At 40.8% G+C, this 16,900-nt stretch overlaps 1 protein-coding gene across 1 annotated transcript in view; it reads right to left on the bottom strand.

The window, feature by feature from the left end:
• LOC134880178 (diacylglycerol kinase delta-like) overlaps positions 1-15,430 on the bottom strand; it is a 42,502-nt gene extending 27,072 nt beyond the window's left edge. The window contains exons 1-7 of the mRNA XM_063906932.1: positions 15,302-15,430; positions 3,992-4,102; positions 3,508-3,588; positions 3,062-3,166; positions 2,652-2,784; positions 2,414-2,520; positions 597-722 (exon numbers count right to left, since the gene is read on the bottom strand). Of these exons, the coding sequence (XP_063763002.1) occupies positions 597-722; positions 2,414-2,520; positions 2,652-2,784; positions 3,062-3,166; positions 3,508-3,588; positions 3,992-4,102; positions 15,302-15,430 (792 nt within the window). The remainder of the gene's footprint in view (positions 1-596; positions 723-2,413; positions 2,521-2,651; positions 2,785-3,061; positions 3,167-3,507; positions 3,589-3,991; positions 4,103-15,301) is intronic.
• Between the last annotated feature and the right edge of the window lie 1,470 nt (positions 15,431-16,900).

Genomic DNA, 16,900 nt, shown 5'->3' with positions numbered 1-16,900 from the left:
TCATAATGCTGAACCATGTCTTTGTAGGACTCATAATGCTGAACCATGTCTGTGTAGGACTCATAATGCTGAACCATGTCTTTGTACGACTCATAATGCTGAACCATGTCTTTGTACGACTCATAATGCTGAACCATGTCTTTGTACGACTCATAATGCTGAACCATGTCTTTGTAGGACTCATAATGCTGAACCATGTCTGTGTAGGACTCATAATGCTGAGTCATGTCTTTGTACGACTCATAATGCTGAATCATGTCTGTGTAGGACTCATAATGCTGAGTCATGTCTGTGTAGAACTAATGAAGATGACTCATAATGCTGAGTCATGTCTGTGTAGGACTAATGAAGATGACTCATAATGCTGAGTCAAGTCTGTGTAGGACTCATAATGCTGACTCATAATGCTGAGTCATGTCTGTGTAAGACTCATAATGCTGACTCATAATGCTGAGTCATGTCTGTGTAGAACTAATGAAGATGACTCATAATGCTGAGTCAAGTCTGTATAGGACTCATTATGCTGACTCATGTCTGTGTGGGACTCATAATGCTCACTTATGTCTCTTTGAGGACTAATAATAATGCTAACTCACCATAGCTTTGCACCACAGACACTTCAGGTCCTGCAGCCTCAGGACGCTGCCGCACGTTTTCTCACAAACTGAACACTTCGCCGACACAGAGAGGTTCCCCTCCAACCACTGGTGAGGCATGGAGACCTGGGGGGGAGTGACTGTGAGTGTGTGTGTGTGTGTCAGTGTTGGGTGCATTACAAAAGTAATGGAGTTACAGTAATGTATTACTTGCTGCTGTAACGCAGTAATATAACGCAGTACTTCTGAAATGTGGGTAATATAATACCCGTTACGATTCTCAGTAACAGTTACACCACATTTTAAATGATGTGGTGTTTAGTTTCTAAACATTCACCAACATGGCGAGACATTGGGACACCAGAGGACCAGTTGTGTGGGGAGAATAGTAACTCAGTAAGCCTGTTTCCTATTGGTTCAGAGGGCTGCAGGAACAGATTCCACTTTTGCACCATGCAAAGCTGCAGGCTCGGAGAAAAGAGACGAGTGCTCCGAGCCAGAGCAGCAGAAGGTAACTCTCTGGGTCTGCTGCTGAACCCGAGACCTTCAGAGACTCGTGGCAGAGTGTTGAAGATCTGCAGCCTCTGTCCTCTGTGGAATCTCCGGCTTTTAGAAAGCTTGTCAGCCCAATCCCCGTTAACACACCAATGACCAGGTGAGCTAACGCTGCATAGAGACTGGTTCCTATCCAGCAGGTCACAGGGCCGTGCAGAGGCTCCACTCACATGTTATTAATGACACACAGAGACGTCACGGTACCGGTATCACATATTATCCAGCCCACTGAAACGGAGCAGCAGTTTAACCTCTAGCTCTTTCCTAATGTTCAGCATGTACTGCCAGATAGAGAGCTTTAATTAATGAGCTGCAGTAAACTACATGTTAGCATTTAAAGCCAAACTGTAGAGGGTATTCTGGTGAGAGGGACTCAGAGTAACTCAGAGTAGTGTAACGCATCACAGTTCAGACAGTGATGATATAATGTCCCTTATTACTTTAAAGCGATAGTCCGGCGAAACTTGACCCCAGGGTCTTCTTCTGCATGAAAGCTGATCCAGTGAGCCCTCCAGAGAGTTTTTTTCATTCATCAACCAGTATTGAGCTTGCCCGGAAAAACCGGGAGCAACGCTAATATCCCAAATGACTTACAGTGCATTCGATGGGGCAGTGTGCAGAACGCTTCGGAAACGGCATTTTTTAACCAGTAACATTGCTCGAAATAGCACCAAACCTCTGCAGTAGCATGACTAGGGTCCCTACACATAAAAGGGAGCACCAGCAATGTAGTTTGCAAACCCGAAGTTCATTAAAAGGAACTGTTTTACAAGACTCACCAGCTGCCCCCCATACCGGCTCCTCTCCAAGGAAAGTCCACACAAGTCGATTATCGAATGCACCGGAGTTCAGTTCAAGGAGGAATGTTTTGGAATGTATAATTCCAATGAAAGGAGTTGCCAGGGACCGTAGTCATGCTACTGCAGAGGTTTGGTGCTATTTCGAGCAATGTTACTGGTTAAAAAATGCGGTTCTGCACACTGCCCCGATAGAATGCACTGTAAGTCATTTGGGATATTAGCGTTGCTCCCGGTTTTTCCGGGCAGGCTCAATACTGGTTGATGAACGAAAAAAACTCTCTGGAGGGCTCACTGGATCAGCTTTCATGCAGAAAAAGACCCTGGGGTCAGGTTTTGCTGGACTATCCCTTTAAGAAGACAGGAATAAGTCATATGTACTGGATTACATTTTGGAAGTAACTTGCCCAACACTGGTGTGTGTGTGTGTGTGTGTGTGTGTGTGTGTGTGTGTGTTTGTCTCACCCCATCCTCGTCCTCGATGATGTCCTTCCCGATGGAAGCCAGTGTCGTCCACTTACAGTTGTTAGTGGCTCTGATTGCACAGCGCTTATGGGCTTTAAACTTACAGACTGACACACACACACACACACACTCTGAATACACCTGTGGGAAACACTAATCCAAGTTTTGAACATTTTCTGACATTTATGAGACCAAACAGAATTTTGTGTGTGTGTGTGGGTGTGTGTGTGTGTGTTACCTTCACAGGACAGGCCGGTGGAGGTGACCCCCCCAAGAGCCTCCCTGCAGACATTGCAGTACGTTGGTCGGGCGTGAGAGCAGGCGAACCAGTTATGAGTCCCACTAAAGTGATCCATGCTATACTGAGTGGACTGAAACACACACACACACACACACACACGCTCACGTCACACTGTGGTATTTGAAATGTTAAAGCAGTGTGTCATGTCTCGTCGGGTATGTGGTGTTTACTCTGCGGGGTCGCTTCTCTTTATTCTCTTTAACGGTAAATAGTTTCTGACTGTATTTTCTTTTTAGAATCGTTACATTTCGGACCTTCTCATACAACTTACTTCCTTCTGTAGTTCATGTTTGCACCACGTACCCTGATGGTCACACTGAGGATAACAAACACCCACACACACTGACCTCGTAGTTGTGTGTGTTCTGCACGCTGCGCAGCGCTGCCATCCACTCCTCCATCTCCTTCCTGCTGTCTGCTACCAGAGTGAGTCTCCTGCAAGGGGTGATGACCTACACACGTACACACGCACACACACACACACACCCTGAGTCATGTGTCTATTTCTGTTAGGGAACAGACCGTTTATTGTGAAGCAGCTGAACAGGAAGTGGAAGTTTCTCAGGAAATGTCACACACACGCACGCACACACACGCACGCACACACACACACACACACACACACACACACACACACACACACACACGTATCAATAAATGTGTGTGTGATGGTGTTCTAATGAAATGTTTTATGTATATGAGTAATGGAAGCAGACTCACAGTACAGCTGGTCAGGCTGCCTCGTGGTGAGCAGATGAATAATTATGTTTCTGAATATTACAAGTAGACTCACGGTGAAGCTGTTGTTGACGTTCTTGGTGCTCGACTCGGCGACGCTGGCATCCGTCAGATCCACCTCGTCAAAGATGATCGACTGCACAGGGAGTATATCACAGGAAGAACATCACAGGCAGTACTTCACACATATTAATCCTGTCTGATATTCCCCCCAAAAAATCTGCATTTCAAAATTTTCAGAAAAGTCAGATTTAAAAAAAATCAATAATAATAAAAAAAGAAAATAGTCGGAATTTTTGGTAAAAGTCAGATTATCGAAATTTACAGAATCTGAATTTTGAGAAAACAGTAAGACATTTTAGATTTTCCCAAAAAGTCAGAAATTTATGAAACAAATCCGCATTTTTTGATTTTCCAAAAAAAAGTTTGCATTTTAGGATTCTAGGAAAAAAATCTGAATTTTGAGATTTTAGGAAAACGCAGAATTTTTGAAATGATTGAAAAGTTCAGGATTCTGAGATTAACATATTTAGTGTTACCTTGGCGGTCTGAGCGTAGTACAGCGTTCGTCCTCTCAGTTTGAAGTAGCGTCTCTTCCAGCGCTGGAAGGAGTTTGTCTGTTTCTGCAGAAAACCCTCCTTCAGCACCGTCTGAAACAGGAAGTTATTGTTTATTTATTATTTTTGCAAACTATATGTGCACTGACAGACAGGAAAGACTTTTACTGTTGTTGTTGTTGTTGTTGTTTAAGATGTTTACAGGATAAATATGTTTATTCCTAATGTTAGATTATGTATTTTATTTTAATATATTTTAAGCGTTTATGTTTTAGGCCTCACTGAAATTTCTTTGGACAGACACAATGCAGCTAAGACCGGTCTTTGAACGCACCATCGGGCTATAAATAGAAACTCAGTTCCGGTACCTCAAACATCTGCCGATGCTGCATTCAGGGACCGTCGGACCGTTTGTCTTCTCATCTAGTTTCTTGCCCTTAATGACTTCTAGTACATCTCATTTTCATCTTTATGTTTACTTTTGTTGTTATTTAGTTTGATCTTAATCTAATATCATTCTTTATAGGAGATTAATCAGTTTTTACACAAAGTAAAAAGAGACCCTTCACCTAAGCCCTGATACAGGTTCTGAGCTTCTGTTGTGCACCTGGAGGCAGCACACAGTAAACTTTAATAAACGGGAAAACAAGCCGTTAATTTACCGTGTTTTACCGCTGCTGTCTTTGACGTCATCTAATTTATTACCGACAGTTCTGATGGAAATACCGAATAACAGACCGGAAGTTACCGATCCGAACAGGACCGTTATATCTTTAGCCTATAAGACAATCACCAAAACAAAAACCTGACCAGTAAACGTCTGAAATATAAACTGCGTTTACTCTATTTACATGATGTGTATTTTGTTTGATCAGATTTTTTTAAAATGTGTTTATCCCTGAACTTTTTGATAAACATGATGTTCATTTACGATCTTTCATAAATAAAGTGGAAAAACTACAACAGCACAGGACCGTAGTCTCAGCTAACAGGCCGTTTCATGAAACAACAACAACCACATTAATAATAATAATACAACACATTTATAAAGCACTATAAAGTACTCAAAGCTTTACACAAACAATACAAAAAGCATTATGAACTTAAATCTCCGTCCCCCGGTATGTGGTTTCCCTCCCCAGGGCCCCCTTTTCCCCTTTTTTTTAAAAAGGGAAAAACACCTTTCATTCCCTTTTAAACCCCAATTAATTAAAACCTCAATAAAACCTTCTTTTAAAATTTTTAAACCTTTTCCCTTTCCCTTTTAAAACCCCCCCATAAACTACCCAAAAACATCAATTTTAAAAACTTTAAAAAAAAATAAAAACCCCCCCAACCCTCTCCCTTTTCTCCAATCATTTAAAATCCAATCCCCCCTTTTCCCCCCTTCCCCCTTTTTTTTAATTTTTTTTAATTTGTTAATTTTTAAATAAATAGGGAACTGGTGTGAACTTGGGTGATAAAATGGTAAATTGAACTGGTGTTTAAAAACCTGGGGGAAAATAAAAACTGGTGATAAACGGGGTAGGGGGATAAAATGGTAAAGAATGGTGAAAAATTTGGTGATGTTTGGTGATGAACTGGTGAAAAAATGATGATGAATTTGATGATGAACTGATGAAAAAAGGGTTTGAAAAACCTGGTGTTAAAATGGTGAGGGGAACCCTTGGTGATGCACTGGTGAAAAATTTGGTAAAGAACTGGTGATAAACTGGTGATAAATTTTTGGGATAAATGGTGATAAATGGTGAGGGAAGGGTGATGAAGGGTAAGGGAACTGATGATGAACTGGTGTTAAATGGTGTGATAAAATGGTGAAAAAAACTGGTGTTTTAATGGTGAGGAACTGATGGGGAACGGTGTTGATGAACTGGGGGATAAATGGTGAAAAAAAAGGTGATGAACTGGTGAAAAAGGGTTTTTAAAACGGGGTGATAAAAATTTTTTTGGTGATGAACTGGGGGATTAAATGGTGATGTTAAAAAATGGTGAAAAGGGTGTTTGATAAACGGGTTTGATAAAACTAAAGTAAAAGGGTTTGTTGAGAATGGTGATAAACTGGTGATGATAAACTGTGTGAATGATGATGAACTGGTGAGATAAAACGGGTTTTTTTAAAATGGTGTTGAACGGGTTTATGAAGGGTGATAAATGGGGGATAAATTGGTGATAAACGGGGTGTTGAACTGGTGATGAACTGGTGATAAACTGATGATAAAAAGGGTGTTTAAAATGGGGGTTTTTTTGGGGGAAAAACTGGTGTTTAAAATGGGGGGTTTAAACGGGTTGATAAACTGGGGGAAAAACTGGTGATAAAAATGGGGGATAAAACTGTTTGATGAACTGGTGATAAAGGGTGATGAACTGGTGATGAACTGGTGATAAACTGGTGATGATGAACTGGTGATAAACTGGTGATGATGAACTGGTGATGAACTGATGATGAACTGGTGATGATGAACTGGTGATAAACTGGTGATGATGAACTGTGATGAACTGATGATGAACTGGTGATGATGAATGGTGATAAACTGGTGATGAACTGGTGATGACTGGTGATGAACTGATGATAAACTGGTGATAAACTGGTGATGATGAACTGGTGATAAACTGGTGATGATGAACTGGTGATAAACTGGTGATGAACTGGTGATGAACTGGTGATAAACTGATGATGAACTGGTGATAAACTGATGATGAACTGGTGATGAACTGGTGATAAACTGGTGATAAACTGGTGATAAACTGGTGATGAACTGGTGATGAACTGGTGATAAACTGGTGATGAACTGGTGATAAACTGGTGATAAACTGGTGATGAACTGGTGATAAACTGATGATGAACTGGTGATAAACTGGTGATGAACTGGTGATAAACTGATGATGAACTGGTGATAAACTGATGATGAACTGGTGATGAACTGGTGATGAACTGGTGATAAACTGGTGATAAACTGGTGATGAACTGGTGATAAACTGATGATGAACTGGTGATAAACTGGTGATGAACTGGTGATAAACTGGTGATGAACTGGTGATGAACTGATGATAAACTGGTGATGAATGGTCATGAACTGATGATAAACTGGTGATAAACTGGTGATAAACTGGTGATGAACTGGTGATGAACTGATGATGAACTGGTGATAAACTGGTGATAAACTGGTGATGAACTGGTGATGAACTGGTGATAAACTGGTGATAAACTGGTGATGAAATGGTGATGAACTGATGATAAACTGGAGATAAACTGGTGATGAACTGGTGATGAACTGGTCATGAACTGATGATAAACTGGTGATAAACTGGTGATGAACTGGTGATGAACTGATGATGAACTGGTGATAAACTGGTGATAAACTGGTGATGAACTGGTGATGAACTTGTCATGAATGATGATAAACTGGTGATAAACTGTTGATAAATGGTGATAAACTGGTGATAAACTGGTGATAAAATGGTGATAAACTGGTGATGAACTGGTGATGACACTGATGATGATGAACTGGTGATAAACTGGTGATAAACTGGTGATGAACTGATGATGAACTGGTGCTAAACTGGTGATAACCTGGTGATGAACTGGTGATGAACTGATGATAAATGGTGATAAACTGGTGATGAATGGTGATAAACTGGTGATGAACTGGTGATGAATGATGATGAACTGGTGATAAACTGGTGATAAACTGGTGATGAACTGGTGATGAACTGATGATGAACTGGTGATAAACTGGTGATGAACTGGTGATGAACTGGTCATGAACTGATGATGAATGGTGATGAACTGGTGATAAACTGGTGATGAACTGGTGATGAATGGTCATGAACTGATGATAAACTGGTGATAACTGGTGATAAACTGGTGATGAACTGGTGATGAACTGATGATGAACTGGTGATAAACTGGTGATAAACTGGTGATGAACTGGTGATGAACTGGTCATGAACTGATGATAAACTGGTGATGAACTGGTCATGAAACTGATGATGAACTGGTGATAACTGGTGATAAACTGGTGATGAACTGGTGATGAACTGGTCATGAACTGGTCATGAACTGATGATAAACTGGTGATAAACTGGTGATGAAACTGGTCATGAACTGGTCATGAATGATGATAAATGGTGATAAACTGATGATGAACTGGTGATGAACTGGTGATGAACTGGTCATGAACTGATGATAAACTGGTGATAAACTGGTGATGAACTGTGTCATGAACTGGTCATGAACTGATGATAAACTGGTGATAAACTGATGATGAACTGATGATAAAACTGGTCATGAACTGATGATAAACTGGTGATAAACTGGTGATAAACTGGTGATGAACTGGTGATAAACTGGTGATGACTGGTCATGAACTGATGATAAAATGGTGATAAACTGGTGATAAACTGGTGATGAACTGGTTTGATAAACCCGTTGATGAAATGGTGAAAATACTGGTGAAAAAAATTGGTGATGAACGGGTGTTTGAATGGTGTAAACTGATGTTTAAAATGATGATGAACTGGTGTTTTCTGGAGATGAATTTGGTGATAAAAGGGTTGTTTCAAATGAGGGATAAATGATGTTAAAATGGTGATAATGGTGAGGGGGAACTGGTAAAAAAAAGGGTGATAAACGGGATGATAAAAATGTTGTTTGAATTTGTTTGGGTTTTAAAAGGGTGTTTGGGAAATGGTGAAAAAATGGTGAAAAACTGGGGGTAAACGGGGAGAGGGGAAACTGGGTTAAATTAAAACTGGTGAAAAACTGGGTGTTAAAATTTTTTGGATGAACTGTTTGATGAATGGTGAGGATAAACTGGTGATAAATGGTGTGATGAGGGGGAATGGTGAAAAGGGGATAAAAGGGGAAAGGGGTAAATGATGAAACTGGTGATGAACTGGTGAATGAGGGGAGCTGGGGGATAAACTGGAGAGGGAAACGGGTGAAAAAAGGGTGTTTGGGAATGGTGTTTGAGGAAACGGGGTGATGAACTGGTGAGGGAAGGGGAGTGATGTTTAAACTGGTGAAAAAATTTGGTTTGATGATGAACGGGTTTGATGATAATGGTGATAAAACTGATGATGAATGGTGAGGGAAACTGGTAAATGTGAACTGGTGGAACGGTGTGATGAACTGGTGAAAAAATGATGATAAAATGGGGGATGAACTGGTAGAAAACCTGGTGAAAAAACTGGTTTTTAAACGGTGATAAACGGAGATGAACTGGTGATGTTTAAAACTGGTGAAAAAAGGGTTTATAAATTTGGTGATGTTTGAATGGTAAAAATGGGGGATGAATGGTGATGAATGGTGAAAAAAACTGGTGTTTGAATGGTGATAAATGAATGGTGAAAAACTGGTGATAAATGATGAAAAAACTGGTGATAAAACTGGTGAAAAATGGTGAAAAAAATGGTGATAAAATGGTGATGATAAAACGGTGTTTAAACTGATGATAAATGGTGATGAATGGGGTAAACTGGTGAAAAAAAACTGGTGATGAATGGTGATTAACGGTGAAAAACGGGTTTGATGTTGAATTTGGTGATAAACTGATGATAAAAACTGGTGATAAATGGTGATGAACTGGTGAAAAAATGGTGATGATAAAACTGGTGAAAAAACGGGTGAAAAAATGGTGATGGGAGCTGGGATAAATGGTGATAAAACTGGTGAAATTAAATGGTGTTTAAATGGTGATAAAAGGTTTGATGTTGAGGGGTGTGTTTAAAACTGATGAGAACTGGTGAAAAAACGGGTGAAAAAAACGGGTTTTGTAAATGGTGATGAACTGGTGATGATGAACTGGTGATAAATGATGAAAAACTGGTGATAAAGGGTTTGAAAAAATGGTAAAAACTGATGATAAATTTGGTGTTGTTTAAACTGGTGATAAACTGGTGAAAATGGTGTTGATAAAAGGTTGTTTAAACGGGTGATGAACGGGTTTGATAAAACGGTGAAAAAACCGGGTTTGGGGAATGGTGTTGATGAATGGTGATAAATGGTTTGAACTGGTAAATTAACCCTGGTGATAAAAGGGTTTGGTGAAAAGGTGAAAAAATGGGGGTAAAAAACTGGGATAAAACTGGTGATAAAAGGGTGATGAACGGGTGGTGATAAAACTGGTGAAAAAATGATGTGAACTGGTGATGTAAAATGGTGAAAACTGGTGATGAATTGGGGGTGAAAAATGGGGGTTTGATAAAATTGGTGAAAAAAGGGTGATGAACTGGTGAGGGAAAACTGGTGATAAAAAGGGTGATGAAGGGGTTGTGATGAACGGTGTTTAAACTGATGATAAAAGGGGTGATGAGGAACTGGTGAAAAATGGTGTTAAACGGGTGATAAAAATGGTGATAAACTGGTGATGAACTGGTGATAAAACTGGTGAAAAAACTGGTGTGAACGGGTTGATGATGAATGGTGAAAAAAAGGTGAAAAAACTGGTGAAAAAATGGTGAAAAATGGTGAAAAAGGGTTGATATGAGGGGGTGAAAATGGTGATGAAGGGTGTTAAAACTGGTGTAAATGGGTGAATGGTGTGATGAGCGGGGTAAATTAAAACTGGTGATGAACTGGTGTAATGGTGAAAAAACTGGGGGTTTTGAAGGGTTTGTGAAATGGTGATAAAACTGGTGATAACGGGTAAATAAACTGGTGTTAAACTGGTGTAAATGGGGATAAAATGGATGAACGGGTTTAAAAAAGGGTAAAAACGGGTGAAAAACTGGTGATGAACGGGTGATAAACTGGGGAAAAAAATTTTTGGTTTAAATGGTGATGAGGGGGTTGAACTGGGGGGATAAAACGGTGATAAACTGGTAAAATAAAAACTGGTAAATAAACTGGTGATGAAACTGGTGATGAACTGGTGATGAACTGGTGATAAACTGGTGATAAACTGGTGATGAACTGGGGATGAACTGGTGATGATGAATGGTGATAAACTGGTGATGAACTGATGATAAATGGTGATAAATGGTGATGAACTGGTGATGATGAACTAGTGATAAACTGGTGATGAACTGGTGATAAACTGGTGATAAACTGGTGATGAACTGGTGATGAACTGGTGATGAACTGGTGATAAACTGGTGATAAACTGGTGATAAACTGGTGATGAACTGATGATAAACTGGTGATAAACTGGTGATAAACTGGTGATAAACTGATGATGAACTGGTGATAAATGATGATGAACTGGTGATGAACTGGTGATAAACTGGTGATGATGAACTGGTGATAAACTGGTGATAAACTGATGATGAACTGGTGATGAACTGGTGATAAACTGGTGATGATGAACTGGTGATAAACTGGTGATGAACTGGTGATGAACTGGTGATGAAATGATGATAAACTGGTGATAAACTGGTGATAAACTGGTGATAAAACTGGTGATGAACTGGGGATGAACTGGTGATGATGAACTGGTGATAAACTGGTGATGAACTGATGATAAACTGGTGATAAACTGGTGATGAACTGGTGATGAACTAGTGATAAACTGGTGATGAACTGGTGATAAACTGGTGATAAACTGGTGATGAACTGGTGATGAACTGGTGATGAAACTGGTGATAAACTGGTGATAAACTGGTGATAAACTGGTGATGAACTGATGATAAACTGGTGATAAACTGGTGATAAACTGGTGATAACTGATGATGAACTGGTGATAAACTGATGATGAACTGGTGATGAACTGGTGATAAACTGGTGATGATGAACTGGTGATAAACTGGTGATAAACTGATGATGAACTGGTGATGAACTGGTGATAAACTGGTGATAAACTGGTGATGATGAAACTGGTGATAAACTGGTGATAAACTGATGATGAACTGATGATAAACTGGTGATAAACTGGTGATAAACTGGTGATGAACTAGTGATAAAACTGGTGATGAACTGGTGATAAACTGGTGATAAACTGGTGATGAACTGGTGATGAACTGGTGATGAACTGGTGATAAACTGGTGATAAACTGGTGATAACTGGTGATGAACTGATGATAAACTGGTGATAAACTGGTGATAAACTGGTGATAACTGATGATGAACTGGTGATAAACTGATGATGAACTGGTGATGAACTGGTGATAAACTGGTGATGATGAACTGGTGATAAACTGGTGATAAACTGATGATTGAACTGGTGATGAACTGGTGATAAACTGGTGATGATGAACTGGTGATAAACTGGTGATAAACTGGTGATGAACTGGTGATGAACTGGTGATAAACTGGTGATAAACTGGTGATAAACTGGTGATAAACTGGTGATGAACAGGTGATGAACTGTGGATAAACTGGTGATAAACTGGTGATGAACTGGTGATAAACTGGTGATAAAACTGATGATGAACTGGTGATAAACTGGTGATAAACTGGTGATGAACTGGTGATAAACTGGTGATAAACTGGTGATAAACTGGTGATGAACTGGTGATAAACTGGTGATAAACTGGTGATAAACTGGTGATGAACTGGTGATGACTGGTGATAAACTGGTGATGATGAACTGGTGATAAACTGATGATAAACTGGTGATGAACTGGTGATGAACTGGTGATAAACTGGTGATAAACTGGTGATAAACTGGTGATAAACTGGTGATAAACTGGTGATAAACTGATGATAAACTGGTGATAAACTGGTGATGAACTGGTGATAAACTGGTGATGAACTGATGATAAACTGGTGATAAACTGGTGATGAACTGGTGATGAACTGATAATGAACTGGTGATAACTGATAATGAACTGGTGATGAACTGATGATAAACTGGTGATGAACTGGTGATGATGAGCTGGTGATAAACTGGTGATGAACTGGTGATGAACTGGTGATAAACTGGTGATGAAACTGGTGATGAACTGGTGATGATGAGCTGGTGATAAACTGGTGATGAACTGGTGATAAACTGGTGATGATGAACTGGTGATAAACTGGTGATGACTGATGATAAACTGGTGATAAACTGGTGATGAACTGGTGATGAACTGGTGATGATGAGCTGGTGATAAACTGGTGATGAACTGGTGATAAACTGGTGATGATGACCTGGTGATAAACTGGTGATGATGAGCTGGTGATAAACTGATGATAAACTGGTGATGAACTGGTGATAAACCTGGTGATGATGAGCTGGTGATAAACTGATGATAAACTGGTGATAAACTGATGATAAACTGGTGATAAACTGATGATAAACTGGTGATGAACTGGTGATAAACTGGTGATAAACTGGTGATAAACTGGTGATAAACTGGTGATAAACTGATGATAACTGGTGATAAACTGGTGATGAATGGTGATAAACTGGTGATGAACTGATGATGAACTGGTGATGAACTGGTGATAAACTGGTGATAAACTGGTGATAAACTGATGATGAACTGGTGATGAAACTGGTGATGAACTGGTGATAAACTGATAATGAACTGGTGATAAACTGATAATGAACTGGTGATGAACTGATGATAAACTGGTGATGAACTGGTGATGATGAGCTGGTGATAAACTGGTGATGAACTGGTGATAAACTGGTGATGATGAACTGGTGATAAACTGGTGATGAACTGATGATAAACTGGTGATAAACTGGTGATGAACTGGTGATGATGAGCTGGTGATAAACTGGTGATGAATGGTGATAAACTGGTGATGATGAACTGGTGATAAACTGGTGATGACTGATGATAAACTGGTGATAAACTGGTGATGATGAGCTGGTGATAAACTGGTGATGAACTGGTGATAAACTGGTGATGATGAGCTGGTGATAAACTGTGATGAACTGATGATAAACTGGTGATGAACTGGTGATGAACTGGTGATAAACTGATGATGAACTGATGATAAACTGGTGATAAACTGGTGAGAAACTGGTGATGAACTGGTGATGAGAACTGGGGATGAACTGATGATGAACTGGTGATAAACTGGTGATGAACTGGTGATGATGAGCTGGTGATAAAAATGGTGATGAACTGATGATGATGAGCTTGGTGATAAACTGGTGATGAACTGGTGATAAACTGGTGATAAACTGGTGATAAACTGGTGATAAACTGATGATGAACTGGGTGATGAACTGGTGTAAAACTGGTGATAAACTGGTGAAAACTGATGATGAACCTGGTGATGAACTGGTGATGAACTGGTGATAAACTGGTGATGACCTGGTGATAAACTGTTGATAAACTGGTGATAAACTGTGATGAACTGGTGATAACTGGTGATGAACTGGTGATGGAAACCTGGTGATGATGAACTGATGATAAACTGGTGATAAACTGATGATGAACTGGTGATAAACTGGTGATGAACTGGTGATAAACTGGTGATGAACTGGTGATGAACTGGTGATGAACTGATGATAAACTGGTGATAAACTGATGATGAACTGGTGATGAACTGGTGATGAACTGGTGATAAACTGGTGATGAACTGGTGATGATGAGCTGGTGATAAACTGGTGATGAACTGGTGATAAACTGGTGATAAACTGGTGATAAACTGGTGATGATGAACTGGTGATAAACTGGTGATAAACTGGTGATGAACTGGTGATGATGAACTGGTGATAAACTGGTGATGAACTGGTGATAAACTGGTGATAAACTGGTGATAAACTGGTGATAAACTGGTGATAAACTGATGATGAACTGATGATAAACTGATGATAAACTGGTGATGAACTGGTGATTAACTGGTGATGAACTGGTGATAAACTGATGATGAACTGGTGAGGAACTGGTGATAAACTGGTGATAAACTGGTGATGAACTGATGATGAACTGGTGATGAACTGGTGATGAACTGGTGATGAACTGGTGATGAACTGTGATAAACTGGTGATGAACTGGTGATAAACTGGTGATGCCAAACTGATGATGAATTGGTGATAAACTGGTGATAAACTGGTGATGAACTGGTGATAAACTGGTGATGACAAACTGATGATGAATTGGTGATAAACTGGTGATGAACTGGTGATAAACTGGTGATAAACTGGTGATAAACTGGTGATAAACTGGTGATAAACTGAAGATAAACTGGTGATAAACTGTTTACCGGCAGAGGGCCTGACAGACAGAGTGTCACGGTAACTGAGGAACAGTTAAATCCTCAGGTTTACTCGGAGCTCCAGAGCTCTTCTCTCGCACAACACATCCTCCCCCCTCTTCAGAACAGACTCTGACCGGGGAACAGTACCTCCTTCCCCCGACTACAGAACAGCCTCTGACCGGGGATACTGTCCGGTATCACACACACCCCCGTACCTTGCTGCGGATCTGTCCGGACGTGGAAACTTTCCGGATGAGTTTCTGCAGGGATCCGGGCTCCTGCTCCGGCTCACTGTCTGAAGACTCGTCCGGACAGCGAGCCTCCGGTCCCTCTGCAGCCGCCATCCTGCCTCTAAACCGGTGGAGGAGGAGCAGCGGCAGCGCCCCCCAGAGGCCGGACCTGAGGCCCCCTGCCGGCCGGAGCACGGTGGTAGACCCATAGACCCAGAATGGGTTTTATTACCAACTAGGTTTTCACTTAAGAGGAATTAGCCTGGGTATATGTGGGGAATTCAAAGATCCACAAAACAGCCTCCTGGGGCCGTACGATACCGGAGATTTGCTGCAGTTTGCTAGAGGAGATTTGTCACATTTATCATGGGAGCAACCCACACACTCAGCTCTGCTGCTCCTCCCACAAATGCATGTTACTCACAAATGTGACACCGTTTGAAAAGTAAGAAAACAGGCTTTATTGAAGAGTTATTGCCAAGAAGATTTGTTACAAAAAATAAATAATCTACCAAATACAAATTTCCTTACTTTTTGTGTTAAGTTTATATACAGTGAAGGAAATCAGTATCTGATCCCAGAACAGGCCTCAGTAAGCCTTGATGGACAGCACAGAGGGCAGGTGCTTCTTGAAGTTGGTCTCCAGGTCTGCTCACACCTCAGGAGGGAGTTTGGTCCTCTCCTCTCTGCAGATCCTCTCAGATCCTTCAGGTTTGGAGGCTGATGCTTGGCCACTGGAAGCTTCAGCTCCCTCCACAAATGTTCTATGGGATGGAGGTCCGGAGACTGGCTAGGCCCCTCCCTCACCTTAATGGGCTTCTTCTGTAGCCCCTCCTTAGTTGCCTTGGCCGTTTGTTTTGGGTCACTGTCATGCTGGAAGACCTATCCATGTCCCATGTTCAGTGTCCTGGCTGAGGGAAGGAGGTTATCAGCTGATATTATGCGATACCTGGCCCCCTCCATCCTCCCTTCGATGTGGCGAACCGCCCTGTCCCCTTCGCAGAGAACCCCCCCCCCCCCAAAGCATCATGTGTCCACCTCCATGCCGGACGTTGGGGATGATGTTCTTCGGGTAAGTCAGCATCTCTCTTCCTCCAAACACGGGATCAAATGTTATTTCCTCAGTTAAATGCAAATCAATTTATATCTTTTTTTATGTACATTTCTGGATTTTTTGGGGATATTCTGTCCCTCACTGTTAGAATAAACCTAACATTAAAAGTACAGACTGTTAATTTCTTTGGGAGTTCGCAAACTGACAGAATTGGCAGGGGATCAAATACTAATATATACAAGATGTACCTTTATTAATCTCTGTGGGGAAATTCAATAGTTAAAGCAGCAACAGAAAAGAATGAAAAACAGGACAGTGTGGTTCACAGGATAATGATGATGTGCAGGTATCTGTTTAGGAATTAAGGACTCCAGTGAACATATCTACATTTTTATCCGGATTGTTAAATATATTGACTTTGATTGATACGGGTAAAAGTCTCCGTGCAGAGAGCAGCTTGATGTGCAGTCCGGTTACTGTCAGGGGGTCTCATGGTGAACCCCTTGGTGTGCAGTCCGGTAACCTTCAGG

Source organism: Eleginops maclovinus, chromosome 18 (genome assembly GCF_036324505.1).
Source record: "Eleginops maclovinus isolate JMC-PN-2008 ecotype Puerto Natales chromosome 18, JC_Emac_rtc_rv5, whole genome shotgun sequence".
In the NCBI taxonomy this organism is placed as follows: domain Eukaryota; kingdom Metazoa; phylum Chordata; class Actinopteri; order Perciformes; family Eleginopidae; genus Eleginops; species Eleginops maclovinus.
This window is presented reverse-complemented; position numbering and strand designations above follow the sequence as displayed.